Below are 23,388 nucleotides of genomic sequence, written 5' to 3' on the forward strand. Positions count from 1 at the left end.
ATGGGTCTGCTGCTTCACTGGAACATGCCATAGAAGAACAAAAATAAACAGCAATTCAGGAGTTATAGCGATGTGGTGCTGTGAAGTGGCTAGGAGGCGCAGTTGGACTTGTATTTCAATACAGTGTCAAATTAAAATGTGCTTTCCTGGGAAGAAATGCAAGTCTATTCTCCATGAGTCCTGGGAAAGGAACAGCTTCTGATCCTCCCATTAATGCCCTCAATGAAATCACTTCAATGACTCCATATAGGGTAGTGCAGTTAGAGTAGGAGTAGGTCGGAGCACAGCAAGCGTGGGCTGTGATCCATGTATGATAGGTGGGGTGAGGTGAGGGGAGTCACAAGTGGCTGCTTTAAAACAGCACTTTCTTCATCACATTTTATTACATTTTCTACAAGCTTCTGCCAGGACAAAAACTGAAACAGCACTTTCGTTGATAGCAGTGGCAAGCTTTGCATTACAATGCAGATAATATTTCACACTTAAAAAAAGCTATGTGATCCAGTTTCTTATATAGCCTCTTTTTTGCTGTACATTATGCTGCACTGAGAAGCATAATGTACAGCAAAAAAAGTAACTTAGAAGTACTGCATGTTCACACTGAGACTTTAAAACTCAAAATCCTTGTATATGTATATGTATATAGTTATATGTACATACGTGTGTGTGTATATTTATATATGTATATGTACAGTTGTAGTCAAAAGTTTACATACCCAATGGAAATGTATAATTTCTAGAAATTTCTCAAAACAAAGAATTTTAGAAAAAAAACTTTTGTAGCAAAAGTTTTGCTTTTGTGGATGAGGAAAAAAAAGTTAGACAAATAGATGTCTACAATTATTTATTTCAGCAATTTTTTTTTGCAAAACTCCAAAAATGCTCATTCAAAAGTATTCATGCTCTTTGGTGCTATGATAGTATTGTCTACAAGGCGCTAGAAATTTCAATATGATAATGCAGAACCTAATTCTAGAAAAGTCTGAAAATGCCGGATTGTAGGTGAACATTCGTATAGGGTATAAAAGGGTTAGGTATAGGATGATTACTGTCATTACCAATAAGTCATTATGGGAAAAAGTAAAGAGCTTTCTGAAGACCTTAAACAGAAAATTATTTACTCATAAAGCTGGAGTAGGATACAAGAAGATTTCCAAGTATTTGAGAATAGGAGGTGGTAATATCCTACAATGGGGCTGTTTTTCCTCTAATGGCACAGGAAATGTAGTTCTAATACCAGGTAAAATGGATTTCATAGCATACCAAAAGATATTGGCCAATCACCTGAAACCCTCCGCTACCCTCCGCTCTAAAGTGCAACTGGACGTTCCAACACAACAACGATCCAAAGCACACATCAAAATCTACTTCAGAATGGTTAAAGAATAATAAAATCAAGGTTCTGGAATGGCCTCGTCAAGGTCCCAGTCTAAATCGCATTGATAATCTTCGGTATGAGCTGAAGAAGGCTGTGCACAAGAGAAGTCCTCAGAATTTGAATGAACTGGAACAAGTTTGCGATGAGGAATGCTCAAAAATCAATAAAGAATCATGGCAAAAGCTCACTGACAAATATCCTAATCATTTAAAAGAGGTTATTATTACTAAAGGTGCCTCAACTAGCTATTAATTTAATTTTCCTTGACAGGGTATGAATACTTTGGAATTAGCATTTTTGCCAAAAGATTGCTGAAATAAATAATTATAGACATCTAGTTCTTGTAACTTTTTACAAAAAAACTTTTTCATCCACAAAGCAAAACTTTTGCTACAAAAGATTTTTGCTACAATTATTCTGTCTGTAAACTTTTGACTGCACTATATATATATATATATATATATATATATATATATATATATATATATATATATATACACACACATATGTGTGTGTGTGTGTGTGTGTGTGTGTGTGTGTGTACATTGAGTATATGAAGTAGGGCCCTAATGTTGTTGTTTTTCTTAATGGTGGTGTTTTACAGGACTTATATTGTCATTTCTCCCAAATATCAGCAATGTGCTTCATTTCTAGAGAAGCAACGAGTTCCCATCTGATAACTGTCCATTACTGGCATGGGCACGTTACTTTGGGGATTGAAGTATGATCCGGAGATGAAGACAAGGTCCCCAGGTTTCATATCGGCCTCTGTTGCCAAGGTGATAGGGAGGGTGTCGTATTGATAGGCCTGGTTTCCGGGACCAATAACAAAGCCAAAATCCTCCTTCAGGTCAAGCAGCACTTTTCGAACCAGCCCACAGCAATCCAGAAACAGAGGGGACTCGTACTCCGGAGCTGAAAACCAGGGGAGATAGAAGAGCGACCCCTGTCTGAATCAAGTCAAGTGACAAACCCAAACCCTTCACTTTAAACACTCAATCACAAGGCACGAGGCTGTGTTTTCAAAGTGCTGTCTACAGTCTTTGAAAATCTGGCCCATATTACTGGACCTTTTTTAAATGTTTGTCTAAACTACTGCTTTCTCTCAATACAACTATAGACTTGTAGAGAGCAATACGACACTATTTCAATGATCAAAAGCAATGCTGTCCAAACTTTCTGGTGAGAAAAGAGAGAGATGCTGATTACCAGGGAGTTGTAATAGTAAGAGAGAAAAACATTGTTTCATTTAATAAAAAACAGACTACATTGTAGTTTTCTGCTCATTAAATATTGCAAGTTTGAACATCAGTTTGATTACTTGCTATTACCTAAGACTACAGATTGTCATTGTAATCAAACCCATTAAAAACCTTAAGTGGGATACATATTAACATTGCTACATACAAATACAGGTTTGTAAAGTTTAGGGTGATAGTATTAAGATCTGCCACTGATTAGATCATTAAAATAGACCTCCTTCTTCTCTACAGTAGTCATATCTGCAGTCAATTCGATTTGTCTGGCCATTGCTCTGTTACCAGAAATAGAATTAGCGTTGGCCATGTTGACTGCATAATCAAAGTATTTGAAATATCTGAGTTAATATTAATAGCACATTCTGTGCAGGAGAATGTTTATGAATACTCTAAGCTGGCCTCAACTGTTGACGACCACTACTTTGAAAATGTTGAATGTAGAAATTGTTTCTTTATTATATGAGACATGGTAATCCGTTGTATATCCGCCCGTCACATATCCACCCTAACCATTTATCTGCCACGATCAAGACCTTCAGTACAGTGGGTGTGTGTGAGAGAGACAGAGAGAAAGAACCAGAACCAGGGTTGGTTACCTAAGAGTGAGTAAGCAAGTCAAAACCACTGACAACCGGGCAAGTAGCCCGAGTTTGTTTATTATTGAACAGAGAAGATTAGTTCAGAGATTATAGGTACCACAAAAAAGTTTTCGAGCTGTTCAGTGTGTTGACATGTAAATAAATCCTGTTCTCCTGTGGGGTGTATCAACTTCAACCTCCGTCTCCTGCCTGTCACTCAGCAGCAAATGCATGCATTCACACGGCAGACGGCTACTCTGTCACAAACATTAATGCCCTGTATCTTTCTAAACAAGGGATTTAGGGGAGCTCCCTAATAAAAGCTGAATCTCAAAACAATAACTGTGTGAATATAGTAATTGTCACAGCTGTGTATAATACTATTCAAAACAGGATTCATTCATCAGGCTTTTACATATCCGCCCTTACTCTGGTCCCACTGCAGTCTGATAAGTGACGGTTTACTGTGATTGGTCAATTAACAGATATGAAAGCATTTAAAAATGCTGTTACAGAAATTCCGCAAAAATAATCCAATTAGTAGCTGCAATCCATTAAGTTTCCTCAATATCATTGGGCAGTTACACAAGACAGCAGTAACCTGTGATGCGATTCTGATGAAATATGACATGTTTGTGGACTTACATCCAGGCTGGTGGTACCTCTTGTGGTACGGCACCCCAATGTAGCTTTTAGCTTGCTGCAGGAACTTCATCCGCAGTTCCCATCTTCGATCTGGATCTTGCAGCCGCCGCTGGACATTGACTTTCATCTGTTTCAGCTTCTTGAGTCTTTTCTGAGCAGAACGGAAGACATTGCTTAATTCAGCCCATTTCAAATGGATGTCCAACCTGATAACTCCTGCGCTGTGTTACCAAAGCTTCAACATTGGGGATTGAGGTGTAGGAGATAATGTACCTTTTACCACCTTTTAATGACTATCTTTATAAGAGTTTACCTTGGTAAACGTGCACAGTAATGTTGCCCTTTTCCCATAGTTATACTATGCATTTACCATAGTTTACCATTGATTACATGTTTTTTTTAATATGCTTTACCAACCTCACGTTACGCTTTGCTAGGCTTTTATGGTAAACGTCTGTAATAACATTTACAGTATCGTAGACATGCTAGCCTTGGGCTCTAAATTCAAACAGCAATTTAATGCTTTCATTGACTTTGAATGACTCACACTATAATACCTGTTCTCGTCCAGAATTGTATCACAATATGTGTTTTTCAAATATTCACAATGTTTCTCTTAATTTCAAAATGATATATTTCCAGGCAGGCTTGGTACAACAATAGGTGTATAATAGCGTATTACATAACATAAGCAAATTAGCAGACCTCAACAGAATGCTACTATAGCACATTATATAAAGAGAGAGAGAGAGAGAGAGAGAGAGAGAGAGAGAGAGAGAGAGAGAGAGAGAGAGAGAGAGAGAGAGATTATACCAGAAATTATAAATTGCATGAAAGGCAGGAACTATTGTTTTGTCAAAGGAACACGTCTGTCTGGTTTCCCAGCTAGAGGCAATATGCGCGCCTGCCTGGTAAACAGTCACTAGAGCAGGTATTCATTGACCGGATAGGGCCCACCTGAGGAGGCGGTGTCATCTAATCTCATTCTTACATTTTTAACTGTTTAGAATTCCGGCTGCAATGGTTTTAAAGCAGCAGGTATCGTTCCTGTCTATATAAATAAACAGGGTTGAGATGTATGGAAATATATTTCAAGTTATTAATAAAAGGTTTCTAAAATGACAGCATAGCCACTTTTACCCGAAAGCTGTTCCTGTTAAATGCAATGCATCCTGGCTCCATGGAACCACGTGGTCTAAGTAGTGCTATCGCATTGTTATAATTTAAACTACATAACCCCTCAAATTGATTTGTGAGTTCAGTTTCCCATCTAAACTTAATATGCAGTGATAGCAAAGAAACACTAACAAAAGTAATCTTATTTTGGTGCAGCAATATAGGATCTAGAGAAAAGCATTCAGAAAACTTTTCCCAGGGATAAAAGATATGATTTGTGAAGTTAAGTTTAGTTTAGAGCACAGAAGGGTTAGGGAATACTAGTTTGAAGTTTTTCAAAACCTAAAACAAGTGGATAAATTGAGCACTGGTATGTACATTTTTGGTAAATACTGTAGTAGTGTTCTGTGGGAAAATCCTAAAGCACTAAGGTGTTTTGGAAGGATCCATTGCTCTTGTATGATCCATGTAATATAGGAATCGAGGTGGCAGCCTTTCTCTGTTACCCCAAACAAAGGGATGAAGCTTATTTTACTGATGCTCCGGAGGCAAATTCAGGCTTGCCACCTGGTATTGTTGACTGGGGTCTCCAGTTATGCTCATCCCCTAGAATTCTATTTGATGAATTGAAAAGCAAGCAGCAGTTCTATGTGCATGCCCAGAGGCTCCCCCTCACATGCATTGTATTCGCAGAATGCTTCTGTCTGAATGGCAAACTTAAGGTTTGGGGCTTAGGATTGATTACCAAGAAAAACTGATCAGGTTTTCGCAGTCTTGGAGGAGGGAAACCTGAGCTTGAGAGTAGGCACATCTACATTGCATTTAGAATACAGACAAAGGGACCTGCCCAATGCTCTGTGCAAACATGTTGTCAATTAGGGCACATTAAACTGAATACGGATTCTGATAGTCTCAACGTGACTGCCTGAATAGCTCTCTGGCAAGGCACAGGTTAAACTCCAGCTCGAGCTGATTGTGTGGGAGTGATTGTGTGCTGTACCTGAACCTCTTTTTCACAGGTACACATTCAGACTTGTACTCCTGTGTGGCAGATTCTCATAGCAACCGATTAATGTCACTGCCAGCCCTCACCATTCAAACCACAAAAACAGGAAGCACAGCATAATTTCGGAGTTTCGATCTTAGACAACGGTGAGGGCAACCTAGAATTAACTGTGTCTGCTGTTCAGCTAGACATGCAAAGCAGCTTCACCTGCACCCTTTAGCAAAAGAGGTGCAAAGCTTAGATTCCAAACACACTGTAAAGCAGACTTACAGTACAGAGTAACTGTGGACATGAAATTTCATGTTTGAATTGAAAATCAGATAATTATCGAAAATGAACAATAGCTGCGCATTCTTTACTGCACTCCCTCTATTTAAGTGGGATATTTGTGGCAAGTTTGCCCCCTTCTTGAATTATGAGCAATGCCTTAAGCAGTTGCTAGTGAGCTGCTGTTCTGTTCTTTTGGGGGAAGGCGGCCACGTGGCTTCCTCCCTTTAGTGAGAAAGGAGTCATCTTTAAGCAATCCTCCCTGTTCCTGGTATTTCAATGCTCTCCCCTGATAATCCCAACATTCTAACTAAGTTATCTGACCTTAAGCTCTGGAATTGAGGTGGTATAAGAAACTCCGAACTCCTACTTAAACTTCTCTCTAAGAACAGTCAGATCAGCCAACTGAAACCAAGGGTCAAGCAGTAGCTAGACTACTGTTTACAAATATGGGAGGTCTAAGTGAAACCTAATGGCATTCTCAGTAACGGAATCAACAGAACACCAACAAAATAGATTTGCAAAACATTACAGGGAATTCATTTAAAATCACTTGCACAACCAAAAACAAACGAAATAAGGTATTTCAAAGTCACAATCCCCAACTACAAAAAAAAAAAAGAATGACCTAACAGAATAAAATGTTAGAATGCATTCTCTGTCAGTCCTGTTAACAGAAATATCAACTTTATAAGCAGCCACTTTTAATGAACAGAAAATGACTTATAAATAAATAAATAACACAATGGTAATGATCAGGTTCACACCGACACTGGCCAACAAAGCCCCTCAAATTGTACAGGACCTGTTATTTGATATCATTGAAGGGGAGCTGTACCCTATGATTTCATCTCACTGGTCCGTCTAGCCTTTCTTCAGACAGCATGAAAAAAAAAGAAAGAAAAGTGTGAAGAAGGCTATTGTCCGGCAAAGGGTTTCCAAAGAATTGTTGAACTCTGAGCACCCCTTTTCCATTGTATTATACACCCACAGATCTATAGGAGGCTGTGTGGTCCAGTGGTTAAAGAACAGGCTTGTAACCATCAGGTCCCTGGTTAAAATCCCAGCTCAGTCACTGACTCATGGTGTGACTCCGAGCAAGTCACTTAACCTCCTTGTGCTCCGACTTTCGGGTGAGACGTTGTTGCAAGTGACTCTGCAGCTGATGCATAGTTCACACACCCTAGTCTCATATCTTGTAAAGTGCTTTGTGATGGTGGTCCACTATGAAAGGCGCTATATAAAAATAAAGATATTTTTATTACAGCACTTCTAAGGACTGAATAATGGACCGATGCTGCAACTACACACACCTCACATTTTGCCATTGTAAATGATTATTAGCTTGTAGACGAGTGTTTCACTTGCTTTACTGCTCCTGTCCCTCTGGTCTCTGCAAACCTCCTTTCAAAGGGGCCAATTATTTCATCTACTAGTATGGTAAGAAGTGGCTGCTATAGCAGGTGGTAGTCTAAACCTTACAACAAGGTCCTAGCCAAAATTATTTAAAATGCAAGTTATTTAATGTCTGTTTTTATTAAAACAAACAAAAAATACTGTTCGACATTTGTGAAACTGCAGGGTGTTTAACAGCAAGATAGAACATGTTTATATTATCAAACCATTTTATTCATAATGTCATTCTTTAGAATGTCATTAAACTGATTTAGTATAGCACCTGCTAGTACTTGCTGCAGACACTTGGAATTCACACTGCTCAGCTGCACATACGCATGCCCTTACATTGGATATGACATGATGTTGCAATATAGCACAAAAACAAAAGAGAAAGTGCCATGAAAAAAGTGCCATGAAAAAAGTGCCATGAAAAAAGCAAGTCTCCAGTGTGTGGTGTGTCATGCTCTGGATCACAATGCTTAACCATTTGCTCTCTGGCAATGGGATTCACTGCTTTGTAATGCATCTCCTATGGATCAGCCACTACATATAGCATGTGAGTTTAAACAGAGATCAAACAGCCTTGTTTCATAGTGTTTAGCCCCCTCGCTGTAATGCGACCGTTGATTGGCTCAAGTTTGGGGTACAGTATGTATTACAAGATTTTCCAGTAGGCTTGGCAGCACACTTGGATTAAATGAGACATGCATACTGCAAAAAGGTACCATTAACCCAAACTAATGAGACCTTCTCATTCAAAAAAGCACGCACCCAGACTACATGCAGCATTCATGACCAGATCCCACACAAATACCATTATTTCACTACTCAAGTTTGTTTAGCCCTCTTCAAAGATCAATGCTATTTCCAGACTCCCTTTTCTATACCAGCAAGGTTCCACCTTAAATGGGCCCCCTCCTTAACCTCTTCACTCTCTGAACTAGCAGAAAAGAATCCGCCAGCAGTTCACAACATGTCCAATCCTGCAGGCCAGTCTTCCCTGGGAGTTTTAGGAATCTCTCTCTCTCTGTGATGTCACAGACGTCAAACCTGTCAAAGTTATCAGATACTCTCCAACTACTCTGACTGCAATTAAACCAGCGATTCACAAAGGTACAGGCACAAGATCCTGGACACAGTCTCCAAATGAGAAAAGCCCCAAACTTTTTTTCTTGTCCATCCTGTAGAATTTGACTGTATTTATCTTTCACACTGTCTATGCTAATACTGCACATTTTACCACACGTGTGGAGAGATCTGGCATTGAATCTACAGCTATGGTAAAAAGTTTTGCATCACCTAAAATTTTAGGATTGAGATATCATTTTTAAAAAATAAAAAATAAATACAAATTATATATATATATATATATATATATATATATATATATATATATATATATATATATATATATATATATATATATATATATATATATTTTCTAATAATAAAATGTAACATAATTTAGATCTTTTACTTAACATTATGTAATCAAAAAACTTCTAAATGATATCGCAAAAGAATACCGGAAGCCATAACAGTAGTACAGTATTTCATGTTCGGTTTTCGAAAAAGTCACATTTAAAAAATGCTGTCAGTTTGTCGTTAAGTATATGGAGAAACTACAAAGCGGTGAGTAATTCAATATGTTAAAGTAACATTATTCAGCAGGTTTCATTCGACTTTACTTAGTTAATTCTATAGGGTGATGCCATTTTTAAAATTTATTTTTAACATTGTTTACTTTCAATGCATCTTTCTAAGGAAAGAAACGCTCCACTTTTTTTTCCTGACAATGAACAGAGGTAGTTTGCCAGGAATGCAGTAAATTCCACTGTGCAGAAGGATATCCCAGCTGATCCTGTGAAAACCTTCAATGTTACAGGTCAATACAAATAAAGGAGTGGTCCGTGTAGCTCTGAGGAATTTGCCTATTTTTAAATAATTGGTAATAGGGCACTGACTATAAACCTGTCTGAGCTGTGAGTGTTTCTAAATGTAATTTAAAAAAACCTACGCAGATTCCTGTGAAATAATACAGAATGAGTATCAAATTAGTTCTATGGCAGTAAGTGATAAGATGTAGATAAATATGATTTCCAGGAAGAAATTCAAAAGTTTAAGCGTCTATAGTCTTGAAACCTTAAAGCCTTCAATAATGTTGTCAGGATATCTTTGAGTACCCCCACTTTTCTCTTGGTTTTGCATGTTATGTTTTCTAGATGTAGGCACAAGAATTTACAACCTCATGGGAATATATTCACCAAGCCAGGACAGAAAATATTGTCAAAACACTCTTCACTCTGTTATTGGCTCAGTGCCTTACCCTTTGACCTGGGCAGATCCAATTTTTAACAGCAGTGAATTATTTACACTACATTTACACTACAGCAGTACATTCCCTAAACACGTGCAGTCTGAGTCTGAGTAAATGAGGACACACATATACACAAACACACTTACTGTCTATAGACACAGAGAGGCAGTCCATTCAGTCAACAGTACTGACCACATGATGTACATGTCATGTTTTCAGGGGTCAAAACTACTAGTGTAGTTACAATATTATAAAGTTAGTCAAAACATATTTGGCAAACTTTACAATGTTTTTTTGGCTAACTGTAACTTAATAAAAAATGTTATTCCTTAAATTGACCACCACAGGTTCTTCAGAGCTGCTGGGTCTTATTGTGTATTGTCAGTCAAATCCTCATTTCCTTGTCAAATGGTATTCAATGCCAAACACAGTTTTCTGTATTAAGGAAAGGGTGGCAGGTATAAGACATTGACATGATGGATTTGGAGTGGTAATAGTTTCATATTTGGACATACTAATGGCATCACAATGGTTTGAAACGATACACACTGGTCACCTATTGAAGTTCATGGTACAGTACCTTATCATGACTGCAATATGTGCCCTAAACCCATTGTGTTGATATTGCTGATAATGATGTGGTCTGATAAAGGTGCAGCTAGGGCTACTACACTGGTATTATAATGGAATTGCAGGGGGGGGGCTTTTTACTTTTCAGTAAGGTGAAAAGCTGGACTATATTGTCTGCAGTTTGTAAAACAAAAAGTAGAGCATTATCCATTGCTTCAACAGAATCACTTGCCGTGTGCTTATCGCAATATGGAAATGAGCCGTTCCTAATGAGGCCAGGGACTTGGCTGCTGATTAGCTCAAGCTGAGTGGTGATTATCATCAGCATTGTGCTTGAAAGATTTAAACAGGAAAATCTCCAATTAACAGCTCATTGCCTAATGGGTGCTGTATTAATATAACTACCAGTGAAGGCAGCTGTAGAACAAACAAAATGTATTACAGACAAATAAAAGAGCCAATCCTAATTCAAGCTACCCTTTTTGTGTGTTTGTTCAGGTCCCTTTAAGCTAGTGGATAAATGAGTGCCTGGGCTCAGTTAGATGGCTAACACTAAAGCCTGCTTTTGGAGGCTTTGTACTGCATACAATCAGGTCTTGGCAAGAGAAAAGAACCTGAGGGTAAATAGACCCATTTAAAAGGAGTACTGTTTGCTGGTAATTCTATCCGCACCCTGCTGTGATGGCTGGTTTTGTTTGGAGGATGTGATCAAAGGCGAACAACTGTGGCAAGTATTGCACACCACTATTAGGGTTTTTATTTTTTATATTGATGCAAACTGTGAAATGAAAAGCATTGAACTGTGTGAGGAGTGGAAAGCAGAGCACAAGTCGATTTCCTTGTCTCAGTATTTAGTTCAGTATGATTAGTAATGTTACACTAGCTGCATATTGGTAAGCTGTAGTAGTCATACCGGAAGTGGACCTGCTGGGCTTATGCAGTTTGGCAAGCAGACACATCATGTGTTCCCTGCAGATAAAAGTACCTTTGGTAAGCAATCTAGAACCATGCTAATAAGGTCTGCAATCAGAATGCTCAGAAGGATAAAGAAGCTTGTGATGTATGAAGAGGATCAGTGCATTCTAAAACGTTTCAGAATTCCAGACCAGATGCGTAATAAGGTGTGTGTTTTAAAGGCTGGAAGAATCACATGGCTATATGGTTCAAATATGGTTGCTTCTACTCCATGTGATCACTATGCAGATATAAATACAAAAAATATAATTCAAATTTAACAAAGGGGTGCAAATAGGATTTTTTTTTTTAAGTGATATTGTAAGAACCATTTTTTTTAAAACATTTTTTTATAGAACACTATCCCTTTAGTTGGGGGCTCCTCTGATCAAGGAGAAGTGTGTACACAGGGGAGTAAAAGGGCCATTGTGATCCAGGGGTTAGGGTGTAGGATGAATAACCAGGATATCCTGGGATCAGTCCAAGCTTAGAGGCTGGTCACATGTGTGACCTTATTGAAAGTCCATTCACCTCTTCGTCCCTCAGTCTCACTCAACTGGAAACAAGGTGCTCTATTTCACTTTGCTAATTTGAAAACCAGTAAAAGTGATAGTGTCATTTTTTGAAGGTTAAACTATATGAAGCTATAATTCATATGCCTTTTATTAGGAAAAGAGCATTTCAGTATAATATAAATAAACAATAAACCTAATTAAAACATTTTCGATGACAATTGAAACATAATCTTCACATTCTCTCTGTTAAATGCATGACTACATTTTCATAAAAGGTTTTTCCCCAGCTCAAACTTAATTGAATTGGGCTTTAAGTCAAGTTGGCAATTGTTTTGGCTAATTTATTAATCACTGTTCTTTTACATTTAGAGTGCTGTACCTTTCGATATAATTAATAGAAATGACACACCCAGTATGGCACCAAAAACATTTTTGTGGCAATGTGTCTGTTTGTTTTCTTCATCGGAGAAGACGTCTTAACTGACTTGTACAATAAACTTTCATTACCTCAGTTTCCACTTCTTACCCAAAGAAGACACCTTTATTATTGAAAGGCATCACCTAAAAAGACCTTTGTTGTACCTGGAAAACCTGGTTTATAATCATTTGAATTGCCACTCAAAACAAAACTGGAAAATCTGGTCAGCTTATCCGCTCATGTTTTTTTTATTATTATTATTTCTTTGCTGTTAATGTATTCCTTTATTATTATTATTATTATTATTATTATTATTATTATTATTATTAAATGGTCAGTATCACTCCAAAATAATACTGTACGCTGTTGTATCTTTGGGGCTGATCAATGTAAAACATTGCTTTAATCATGCTGTGTACTGCAGTGTATTTGTATGACCTTTCATTAATATTTGATGTTATGAATCAGTTGCAATGACTGATTTTCCCCAGTGAAACACAATAACAATACCCCTGTTCATTTTCTATTGCATATTAAGGACACTTAATATTCAGGAAAGGCTGTCTGTTTAAAAGCACTCTAGTTCCCATAGTCCACTCCATTTAGGCCAGTTATAGGTAATGCTGCAAGGTACAGCAGAAAGTACACTGAAATACAAGTTTATTTACGTGACCATGTAGCACTTAATACTGTACTAACTGAACAGTTATTTGGGAGTTTTAAAAGCCAGAAATCAGTATACCTCTTACAGACTTTCTAGAGTGCACAATATTCCTAAATCTGCTGGGTTAGCGTTACCTTTTTTTTTGTGTTTGTTTTGTAGTTCTGGACTCACTTTTTGTTTAGCTTGTTGTGGTTTCACTTTAATAAAAGTTACCAGTCATGATTCTTTTTTTTTTTTTTGTCATTTCTTATACATTTTTTTTTTTATGTAAACCTTGCATTAAAGAGACCAACAATGCAAACAAGTTTTAATTGAAACTTTATTTTATTAAATTGCTCATACAAACTGTTATTGGTTCCTACAGACATATTTCAGCAACTGGTATCCACATAACTGACAGAAAACACAAAGTAAGATCAGCTATTTCATAAGGAAACTTTGCCAACCAACATATCTAAAATAATGAGGTTTTGCTGTGCCAGTGAAGTGAAAGAATACAGTGGACCTGCTATGCCAGCTTGGCTGTGTCATGCTTGTTTGGAATTCAGGTAACTATGACAACTGTGAATTTCAGTATACAGGCCTATTTCTAAACACAATACTCTGGTTTTGAGTTTAAGAGCTTTTAATATTACAAAAAAGCAGAACACAATACCAGTACTCAAACATCATACGCTGGATTTTATACATTAAAATACAAAACGTAAACACAATATCCAAATCCAAAAACAACATCCTTTGAATGTTTTTTCAAGCGGTTTGTTTTCTTTATTTCTCTAAATATTATAAGAATGATTTATAATTATTGCTAAATTACAAAATCTCTACTAAAAATTGCATTTTTTGAGTCACAATTGCAAAACCACACTTACAGCGACAACACATGCGCACCTGTTCAAATCTGGAAGAGATTAGCAAGAACTACAGCTACAGTAGGATACAAAAGTAGATGCTTTGAGGATAGTTCAGCGTAGACCGTTACAAACACTGCAAGGTGTAAAACTGGCAGGCCAGACGTACTTACGTTTTACTCTGAGACGATGCACTTGGAAGAGCTTTTAAAACACGCCCATCTTCCAGTGCAAGGTTCATAGTTCATGTGGCCATCCCCCAAAAATGTGGACTGTCTTTCCCCAGAAAACGAAGAGTTTGGACCGTGTGATCGACGGCATTACCAGACAGTATTAGACAGGAATAGCTAGATCTAACCTTGTCTGGTAAGACATCAATCAACAGGCAAGTCAGGTTGTAGGCATCTGTAACCTTTGACCTACACCTGGAGCAGTTAGGATTCCAGAAAAAGAAAGGTGAAACTGAAGACAACGACAGTAAAATTCAAGTTTTAAAAGGGTTAAGGTGACAATCATGAAATAATAATAATAAAAAAAAAAAAGAACTACATTCGGAACAGAGCTAAACTTCAATGCAAAGCTATTGTAATTTCTGGAAAGCATTTGGTAATTAATTCATCATATTTGTTTTTACTAATAGCTGGATGCATTATTTTATATGAAAAGAAACATGTCAACATGTGACTGTTGTCGTCAGAAACTCTACTCCTCATGCACAGTACATTCAATAGATTAAATAAACATAACACTGAAATGAACAAAACCAGTTAAACAATTGCAAGAAAGATTACTGTCTAAACGACATGCTTCAGTGTCATTTTATGAAATATTTTGCAAGTGTTTGTGACTGGTAAGCGGCTTAGCCGTCCTGTCTGGTAGTGAGGCATTGTGGTTAGTTTAGTTAGCACTCCAAACTGGAGTTAGGTTTTGTTTTGTTTGAGTGAAAAAAAAAAAAAATACAGGCACTGCCCTGTTTATAGCATCCTGCTTGCTGATCTAACTATCTTAAGGTGTGTGTATTTAATGAAACATCAATGATCAGTTTTAATGTGGAAGGGAAAATATTACTGAAGATCACGTCATTGCATTCTTTTATGACATATTTCCTTATAGTTCCTGTTCAACTGAATAAATAAAGGTGGGTGTCTATTTGCTGGCTGGTTTGATATTAAACAAAGAATAAAGCTGTTCTTCTGCTGTACGTAGCTGCGCCCCTTAGCAAATAGAGATAGGGCACCTATAACACAACTACTGGACAGACAGGTTATGGTACTGTGGATCTCCTGCATCAGCAACGTAAAAACTGAAAATAGAACTAGTGTTTTTATTAACAAAATTGTTCACTTGCGGAAAAACAATTATTGTAAGATAAAGAAGAATGGAAAGTTGTTCACTAAATGAAATGTGAATGTCAACTATGTTAATGGTGTACACTGCATCAAACTAAAAATTAAATAATACAGCACTATCTAATGTCAACAATATTATGAAACCACTTTATTGAATATACCGAAAACTTTTACCCAACAATACAGAATACATGCTAAAGGATTTCATCACAACTTTAATAAAAGTTCAGTTCACATTCTTTGGGGAAATGCCACTTAAACACGTCACCCTTATTTATAGTATTTATGTCATATAAATGATCCATCCTTTTAGTTTAATGGAAAACCAGAACCTGCTGCAAGGATGAAATACAACACATAAATAAGTGCTGACGTGGTTCAATAAAGGCAACCCAATACACTCGAAATCTACAAATAGCCCTTGGTACAGTTCCTGAGCCTGGAGTCTTCTGTCATAAGCTATGACATTACAGCACTGTCAATAGCAGCTATTCTTTAACTAAAGCTGGGTGGGGCAATGGTCTATTCAAATGGCAGCGTAGCAAATAAATCTCCAGGACAAAGAAGGGTCCACACCCAGTTTCTGCTTTAAATATCTATTCTACCTCCACACCATACTTGGAATGTCCCGCTGCATCTAAGGGTATACCTGTCTGCTCCACACACTGTACATTACAGTACATATATAATGTTTAAATACGTGTGTGCCTGTGAATTGCAGATTCACCTTCTGAATGTACTGCCTACACTGCACAAGACATCATTCGTTAGTATTCTTTGCATACTCATGCAGGGCTGTATAAAGAAAAGCTGAAACTCAATTCTGTGGTATGCATTCATAAAACCGTTGTGGGCTTTAACAAAATGCCACTCAAGGGAAAAAAAAAACTTAAAAAAACAGGACGTACGGGATGAAGTTTTGCAACCTGCCCTCTCTATAAACCTTGGGGTTTGATCAGTGTCCTTGAAATATGCTGGGTAGCTGAGATGCAGAGATCTCAGGCAGGGTTCAAAATGAAACGCTGATGTAGGCAACGGCAGATCATTATCTGTCACAATTAGTCCCCTGGTCACACCTGTCCAACGAGACACAGGTACTTTGATGGATCCTCACAGCAGCCTTTGGTTCACCCTTTAAACATCGTTACCAGACAGTGTTAGAACACAACAGCACAATCCAGCACTGTCTAGTAAGATGTCCACAGAGGGCCATTAATAGCTACTCCAGTAAAGCGGGGTAGCTCAGCTCTAACCCTGGATGTTATCTCTTAGCCTAGCCCAGCGTTTAAGCAAAGATGTGTGTTTCTGTGTTAAAAGCCGATTTAAAAAAAAAAAAGTTTATTTACTGAAGTCAAGTAAAACATGTTAAGCTAAGAATTTCTCCAAATCAAAAAACTTAACCATAAAAAAAAAAAAAAAAAAAAAAAAAAAAAAAATTCTGTGTTTGTTTCTTCTGGGTAACATAAAATTCCTCAGATGAATGGGGAAAACCACTATCATCATTACCAGGCAGTATTAGAAAAATAGTTTACATCCAATGCTGCCCAGTAAGATGTCAATGGCGATCCAGAGTAGTGTGAGCGCTGGTCTTGATCCACGGGAGTCTTTAAATTCATCTACTGTATTATTACCAATAAAAGTAATCGCCCAAATTACATAACTTAAAGCAAAACTGACTGACTTCTATAACAAAAACTAGCTCACTGGCTTCTTGAAGTAAAGAAAACTACATTCAGGTGGTACTAAAGAAAGTCTCTAGAAAGGTTTCAAAGATCAAGTTAACACAGGCAGGCTGTGGCTAGTCAATGCTGTATTATTAATGTGTTTTAAATGCTGCATTCCCAAACCAACTGCAGTAATTACAGGTTAATGAAAGCAAACATTGGTTTAACTTCCAGACACATTAAGAAAGTCTCCAGTCTCCCCTTACCCTGTTTAAAAACACAGTGCAAACGGTGTGTAAAAATGATTTGGAATTTAGCATACAGCTACAAACCTGAAGACATGGTTGACTTGATAAATTAAGTGTTAATTGAGCATGGCTCATGCAGGTTAGATTAATAGCAGGCATGGTTCTTGTTATACACAGCAGAAATACAAATTAAAACGGTTCATGAAAGCTCAGAAAATCCATTTTGGAAAGCAACGCTCTGGAAAGTAGATTCCTGTAGTCTCAAGTGCATTCCTCCCTAAACAGGTAGGAAGTCTTTTTATGTTAAGTGTATTGACTGATTTGACAGAGACCACACTGTCTACTGTTGCCTTTCTCATTTTATTGATTTATTTCTTTTTTTTTACAAAAGCTACTTGAAGGACTAATTACTCCCTCAAAAATGCCACCATTTTGTGTAGCTCTTAGGTAACTTACAGCAAAATGGCCTCCTTGACCAAAATTGGGCCTGATACTTCAACAATGAATTCAGATTATTTTAATAGCAAAGTCACGTCACAAAAGACAAATAACCTAGCTCTGCTAAACCCTCCATGCACACACAGCCCAGACACTGTAAAAACCACAACAAGGTTATGTGATCCATGTTTAGCTTAACTAATTAATGACAGACACAAGCTGTACAAGTATTAGTCCAATAAGAGACAGTACTGCACTGCAGCTAGTGAGAAACAAAAACACAAACTCACTCCCACAGAATATGAAGGCCTATTTTGAGCAGTATTGTGCATTTCATTGATCTGATTAAGTCCCAAACACCTGACTCAATTAAAGACAGTGAATATATTTAGGTTTATTATAAGTGTGTATTTATATTATTATTATTATTATTGTTATTATTATTATTATTACAATCTTAAAAGCAAAAACATGTATATACTAGCTGGTACTGTATTTCTTTTTGGCTTTTTTAGATTAGACTAACTGAAAGAGTTGTATGTAAATGTGTAGTAACTGCCAACTGTCTCTCAGGGACAATAGCCTACTGTTCCTCTTTTCCTGTTCTCCTTTTAAATAACAAAATGTTTCTTCTGGCCTGTCATTTTTTATTATTTTTTTTAAATAGGCGAATAAAAACACGAATTCAGAATTTTTAAGCGCAACCATAAAAAACTAGCCTACAATCAGTACATTATAGTAACTTTTATGTTGTAGCTAAGTGTTACCTTGTAGCTAATTATTAAAATAGTGAGTTTTCAGTTGATCGACTTTCTTCTTATATTTCTATACTGTTGTAATAAGTTAAACGCCTTTGTTGCAATGTCTCAACACTAATAAACCATACTGCAGATATGTGTGTTAATAATTACTGAAACCTGCTAGGACTGGTCTATTTTTATGACTGCTGTTTGTAACAGGCAGTAATTATAAGAGACAGACAAGCAACAAGGATGGAGGCAGTAGCCTAAATCCTTCCTGGGGGGGTTCAACTACAAAAATGTATAAATAAATAATAAAAAAAAAAACATGAACCATTACTGTCCCTACAAGTCTTTTTTTGGAATATTTGTACATAGAAGAAACAAAAAAATAATTAAAATTAAAACGAAGTTAGCCAATCCATACCTTTCACCCTTTGAACAGAAGGCAAATAAAGCAAACACTGAAGCAAAGATTGTTTATCGTTGAAATAATTACACGTTTGTGTCAAAGCTGGCTACCTATTCTGCAGTTTAGTATCCTTTCAAGTCGAAACTGAGTATTTCACTTCACCCCTTTCTGTTTGTCCTCTCTGATGGACGGAGATAAAATTCTGTTTAGAACGTTGAACTAAAATAACCTGTAACATGCTACTGCCCTTAGAAGGTCATTCAATGACACCCAGTTTACTGAATAACTGGAAAACTTTTGTTTTCATTTATGCACTGTTTTTACACAGTGCTTTTATATAACTACAAACTCATTTAAAAAAAAAAGCTTTACCTGGCTTTAATCTTTCATTCTATGGTTTTTCACTGAATCACTGTTACTTTTACAAACTTGTTATGCACATAATAAAATAGAGTCTCTTATTTATTTTCTGCCATCATCTTCTAAACCACATGTACAGCAAACACTACATACATTACTACACTACAAAAAAAAACACTAAACATAAAAATTTTAAAAAAGTAGATATTTCCTTGCAGAAATAATCAAGAAATTCTCACGCTGGAAGAAACAGGCCTAGTCAAGACTTCTAGAGCCTCATCCACTTTACTACAATATAATTTACAGTAAGCATGTGGGAAACACCAAATATTCTAAAACAAACATATTTTAACATCTCTTACCATAACAAATCAACAACATTATCCGAAACATTGATAAGTAAACATTTAACAATGAGATTCACTACAGCTCATTTTCTAGTTGACTATTCTTTTTAAATTAAGTTAAACTGTACTTTTTCACCGCATAACCGATACAAAACTTGACAAATAAAAACCATGCAACTCCATGGTGCACACTCACAAAAAGCATTACAAAATCTCCACACCGAAAGAAGAAATACGAGAGGTGAAGCAGAGGAAAGCGTGCAAGCTGATAAAAGTTCACGTGGGAATGAGAAATCACCTGTAACCTTACCGTTGTGAAAAGGCCAAGGAAAGAATGCAAGGGAGAAATCTCGGTTTTCCTAGTCCTGAATACTGGTCAATCGGAACCCTTGAAATAGAAAACCCAACAACTGGTTGCCCAGGCAACAGCCCTCATTTAGTTAATCATCAGCATTATTACCAATGTTCAGGCCTTGGGGGGGAAAAAGAAGAAGTAAAAAAAAAAAAGAGGAGAATGAATAAAGGCGACAGAAAAAAAAAGGAACCTAACCTGGACTCCTCCCTGCTTTAAAGCTTGTAATTACCCAGTGGTGTTACCTGGGCGTGCTCCTCCCCTTTCAGACTGAGCGAAGTTTAAAACATTTCAAGAAAAAATGAATCAGGTAAGACCATTCCCGCCTCTGGCCTCTATTCAGGTAGTCTTCACAGTGGAATGTGACTCCAGTGTGAAACAGGCAACCTGTTGGTTAAGCTGACCTGCACCTTAATCAATAGCTAGTAACTATGTAAAGGACAAAGGGAAAGAAACCCAAAACCTTATCTAAAGCTGTACCTTATCACAGTTACCCTGAGCCTGCAGACAAAAAAGGCCCTGTTTTCGATTTGAATACTAGACTGCAGGCTTTAAAAAATAGTTGTCTTTTTTTTTTTTTGTCTGGCTTACAGGCATCTTATAGCACATGCAATTTACTATTTGCATATTAAGACTGTCAGGCATGCAAATTAATAAATATATATCTATACACACACACAATTGCCTTAAATGCTTTTTGTTTTTCAGAGAATTTTGTACTTAATCTTCTGTTTAATTGTATAGCATTTTTAATATAGTTTTCAGAATAAATAATCTGTTTATTATAATGTATATATATACATATATATATATATATATATATATATATATATATATATATATATATATATATATATATATTTACTTAGATATCAGTTATGAAAGTTAGTTTCTTAAAATGTAAAAGTTACAAAACGTGCAAAGAAAAAACAACTCGGTACTTTGGAGGAAATAATAATTAAAAAAATATATATAATAGTCTATTTTTAAACTTTGCTGAACTACAACAAAACTGCAATTGTATTGGGACACCAGCTCTTCCAGAGACACACACGCAACAGAGAACGAAACCAAGCCACATACTAAACTCGCGGTCAAACATTTATTTCATTTCCAAATTTATAATAATTAGTTTTTTATATAAAGATTTTGTAACTTTTTCCTCTGATCTGCAATGTTTTATTTTGCAGCGTGTCTTAGGTACTAATAAGGAATGTACGTTAGAAACCATGCAAATGCTATTTCTTGAAATAAAACAAAGAACAAGTTGCTTAGTCATAATTACAAAATGGCTGTCTTATACACCAGGCTTACTCTGACTACAAGCTTTTCAGCCAGCTTTTCACCCAGAAGAAGCAGCCATTAAAATTTAAACCAAATACATTTACAGCCTCAATAAAGCATGAAAATGGTGGTCCCAAAGCACGGCATATATGACACTTAAGTTTGTAACTGACCTCTATCAAATAAGCATTACAGCAGTAGAGACAAGATCTAGAACCATTCAACTGACACTTAACATGATAAATTGAAGTTTTAATCTACAGCAGCCACGATATGTGATCTGAGATTGGGCAATGTCTCATTTTAGTTTTGTAAGTAGCTACGACTTCATTACGATTTATAGTAAGGACATTCACTTCAAAAGGTTTAAGGTGTTATGAAACACATACAATGAAAATAGGAATGATACATTCATTTATTAATCAACTGGTGATGTCAAGTATCCGCCAAGTTATACTGTAAAAAGATCACAGTTTTTTTTTTTTTTTCTCTCAACAGAATTCAGAATAGAACAGTTAAAAAAAGGTAGATTCCCAGCTCCATCTAGCTTACTGTATACTGTATTTTATTATTTTGAGGTCCACATTGTCTTTGGTGGCAAAAACAGCAATTAAACAACATCTTGCTATCACACGATTTGTTTAGCCAACACCACTGGCACCATTTTCTGTTCACTTAGCAGAATATGGAAGCAGAAAAATAAAATACAAAGATGTATCCAACTTAGAATACTAAGAATTAAATATACTGGAAGAGTAGATAAGTGGTATTAACATCAAAGCAAAAAAAATAAATAATATTTTGTCTAACAGATTCAGTGCCATACCAGACGAAACAAGTAAGGACAAGACTAGATCGTCAAAAAGCACCACTATTCTACTGAAAACCAGCTCATGACTAACACAATAAAGTAAAAGACCAAATACCAATTTAGCCGCGTCATTTTTAGAATGCCAAAAAACAGCAGCAATATATAAACTTTTCTGATTCTACATTAAAAATATATTTTTTAAAAACAGTAAACTCATGCAAATGTATTATGTTTTTTGTCATGCCGATAGTTCCTCAAACCCTCAATGGGTGAAAGTCTACAGTATCTATGTCTGGATCTTAAACAACTGAATCCTAAAATCTTCCTGTTATTTATTTTCTTTTTAAGAAGAGCCCTCTTATTTAATACATTAGCTGTTTTATTTAAGTTTCATTGGGTGGATTTTGTAAAGACAAATGTAGCTTTAAAAAAGAAAGCCGGCTCTCACACACAAAAAGAAAAAAAAAAACAGCCTTATTCCTTCTACCTACCCAACAGGTTTAGCCTGTTGAAGAATGAATGTTTGAATGCGCTGTCCGCCCCCTTTTTAAATAGAAATCTGATACTAATGACTTACTTTTTGTATAACCCCTACTTCCTGAAATCCATCCGGAAATTATAAAAATCAACATTTACAAACTTTAAAAACACAACAACCGTAGCCTAAAATACAACTGATTTATTCTAATAACAGTAGTTCAGAGCGATGGCCCCGCATAACACAAAAAATACATTGTAAAGGAAAAACCTTAAAAAAAATAAAAAAAATAATACACTTCTGTGACCTGGAGCACAGTAGTGTGGTGCTCCACGAATCGAAAGCCGACCACCTTCAACAAAAAAGGGCCGATTGTCTGGATGCAGCAAAGAATGGCTTTATCTTCTCATCTCTCCTCTTGTTGAAAGGCAAACGACTTCTTGAGTGGAGCCTTTGAGGTAGCATAAGAAGACCAACAAACTTTAAACTTTTAAGAAAAAGAAAAGAAGTAAAGACTCTTCTCTTGGTAGCCTTCTTCGGAAGCTCGCTGAGATGCTACCTGGTTAAGCTTTTAATGCGAAGAGACAGAATTTGTAAAGGGCTTGGCTTACATGTAGCCCTCCACCCCTCCCCACGCAGGTGTACTATTAACAACCGACCAATCTCTTTGCCTTTGGCCATTGACAGGTGTGTCCTCAAGCCAGGGATAGGCCAACCGAAGCAACTCGTTTGCGTGATGTCAGCCTGCTTTCCGTGAGCATAATCCCCCATTGCAGACATACCTGCCTTCCTGCCTGCCTTACAGGTTAGGCACTGAAAAAATTAAAAAAAGAAAGACATGGGCGGAAAAAATGTGCAGGTACAGATTCAGCCCAATGCATTCAGATGTAAGGTGCAGCGTGGGTTCAGCTAACCTCTTTATCTCTACAACAGACGCTAGGACTGATAATGAACGTATACTTTTATTAT

The 23,388-nt window shown here is 36.6% G+C and overlaps 1 protein-coding gene across 1 annotated transcript in view; it reads right to left on the bottom strand.

Moving 5' to 3' along the window:
- Positions 1–1,917: 1,917 nt before the first annotated feature.
- Positions 1,918–23,388, bottom strand: part of LOC121329145 — a 51,249-nt gene continuing 29,778 nt past the window's right edge. The window contains exons 2-3 of the mRNA XM_041274537.1: positions 3,861–4,011; positions 1,918–2,293 (exon numbers count right to left, since the gene is read on the bottom strand). Of these exons, the coding sequence (XP_041130471.1) occupies positions 2,010–2,293; positions 3,861–4,011 (435 nt within the window). The 3' untranslated portion in view covers positions 1,918–2,009. The remainder of the gene's footprint in view (positions 2,294–3,860; positions 4,012–23,388) is intronic.

Source organism: Polyodon spathula, chromosome 16 (assembly GCF_017654505.1).
Source record: "Polyodon spathula isolate WHYD16114869_AA chromosome 16, ASM1765450v1, whole genome shotgun sequence".
Lineage (NCBI taxonomy): Eukaryota > Metazoa > Chordata > Actinopteri > Acipenseriformes > Polyodontidae > Polyodon > Polyodon spathula.